Source organism: Capricornis sumatraensis, chromosome 13 (assembly GCF_032405125.1).
Source record: "Capricornis sumatraensis isolate serow.1 chromosome 13, serow.2, whole genome shotgun sequence".
Classification (NCBI taxonomy): domain Eukaryota; kingdom Metazoa; phylum Chordata; class Mammalia; order Artiodactyla; family Bovidae; genus Capricornis; species Capricornis sumatraensis.
Genome location: NC_091081.1, coordinates 50,483,854 through 50,485,652, shown reverse-complemented (window position 1 = coordinate 50,485,652; position 1,799 = coordinate 50,483,854). Strand labels below are relative to the sequence as shown.

The 1,799-nt window shown below is 45.6% G+C and overlaps 1 protein-coding gene across 1 annotated transcript; it reads left to right on the top strand.

Annotated features, from left to right (window-relative positions):
• Positions 1 to 253: 253 nt before the first annotated feature.
• HTR1E (5-hydroxytryptamine receptor 1E) lies at positions 254 to 1,351 on the top strand. The gene has a single exon (XM_068985475.1). The coding sequence runs from the start codon at positions 254 to 256 to the stop codon at positions 1,349 to 1,351; it is 1,098 nt and encodes a 365-aa protein (XP_068841576.1).
• The last annotated feature ends 448 nt before the right edge of the window (positions 1,352 to 1,799 follow it).

The following is a 1,799-nucleotide window of genomic DNA, read 5'->3' as shown; positions in this document are numbered from 1 at the left end:
AACATGTAAAGATTTTATGAATACTGAAATACTGTCATTTGTCTTCCAGGTGAAAGAACATGGCTTTTTCATTCAGACTGTAGCATACAGTTCTGTGGTTTTTCCATTTACCCACACAAAATGGAACCCAAGAGACGACACAGCTGAGGAAATTACAGAGTCTTTACCAATGAAAGTTGTTCAAGTCTGCATAGATTTCAGCTGAAACAAATAACCACCAGCTTCTCCACAGCATAGATTAGAACAGGGGAAAATGAACATCACTAACTGTACCCCGGAAGCCAGTGTGGCTGTGAGACCCAAGACCATCACGGAGAAGATGCTCGTTTCCATGACTCTGGCGATGATCACCACCCTGACTATGCTGCTAAACTCCGCCGTGATCGTGGCCATCTGCACCACCAAGAAGCTCCACCAGCCTGCCAACTACCTGATCTGCTCTCTAGCCGTGACGGATCTCCTGGTGGCCGTGCTTGTCATGCCCTTGAGCATCATGTACATCGTCATGGAGAGCTGGAAGCTGGGGTACTTCATCTGCGAGGTGTGGCTGAGTGTGGATATGACCTGCTGCACCTGCTCCATCCTTCATCTCTGTGTGATCGCCCTGGACAGGTACTGGGCCATCACCAACGCTATCGAGTACGCCAGGAAGAGGACCGCCAAGAGGGCCGGGCTGATGATCCTCACGGTCTGGACCATCTCCATCTTCATCTCCATGCCCCCTCTGTTCTGGAGGAGCCACCGCCAACTCAGCCCACCCCCTAGTCAGTGCACCATCCAGCACGACCACGTCATCTACACCATCTACTCCACGCTTGGGGCATTCTACATTCCCTTGACTCTGATACTGATTCTGTATTACCGGATTTACCATGCAGCCAAGAGCCTTTACCAGAAAAGAGGTTCAAGCCGGCATTTAAGCAACAGAAGCACAGACAGCCAAAATTCGTTCGGCAGTTGTAAACTGACACAGACGTTCTGTGTGTCTGACTTCTCCACCTCAGACCCTACCACAGAGTTTGAGAAGATCCACACCTCCATTAGGATTCCTCCCTTTGACAATGACCTAGATCACCCAGGAGAACGCCAACAAATCTCCAGCACCAGGGAGCGCAAGGCAGCACGAATCCTGGGTCTGATTTTGGGTGCGTTCATCTTGTCGTGGCTGCCATTCTTCATCAAAGAATTGATAGTAGGTCTGAGCACCTATGCTGTGTCCTCCGAAGTGGCTGATTTTTTGACCTGGCTTGGTTATGTGAATTCTCTGATCAACCCTCTGCTCTACACAAGTTTCAATGAAGACTTTAAGCTGGCTTTTAAAAAGCTTATTCGGTGCCGAGAACATACTTAGATTGTAAAAACTCAGAGGGCTTGACTTTTAGCAGCCTCGTGAGCGCACGGGGGTAGGGGATGCAGCTTATTAATTCTTGAACATAGTTGGTTCAGGAGAGTTTGTAAGTATGTGTGGTCTTGTTTTGTCTTTTTTTCTTTTTCTGTTTTGTTATTTTGTGTGCTGTTTTCTACCTCTGGTCTTATTTGTGGTACATAATTTCAAATAAACACTATCAAACAAAAACAGAAATTTCATAGCAGTAATAAGGTGAAATAGTAAATACTTTTTATTTCTTTAGCCATTTCAGTTAACCCAGCAATTAAAGAATCCTAAAATAAATCTTCATGTGCAGAATTCTTTATTACTTATGTATCAAATACATGATGACCTGCCCTGGTGTGTGGCACTAATTCTGAGGTTATGGATCCAAATGCTTAAAACTTCCATTGGGTGTTGCATGATAACA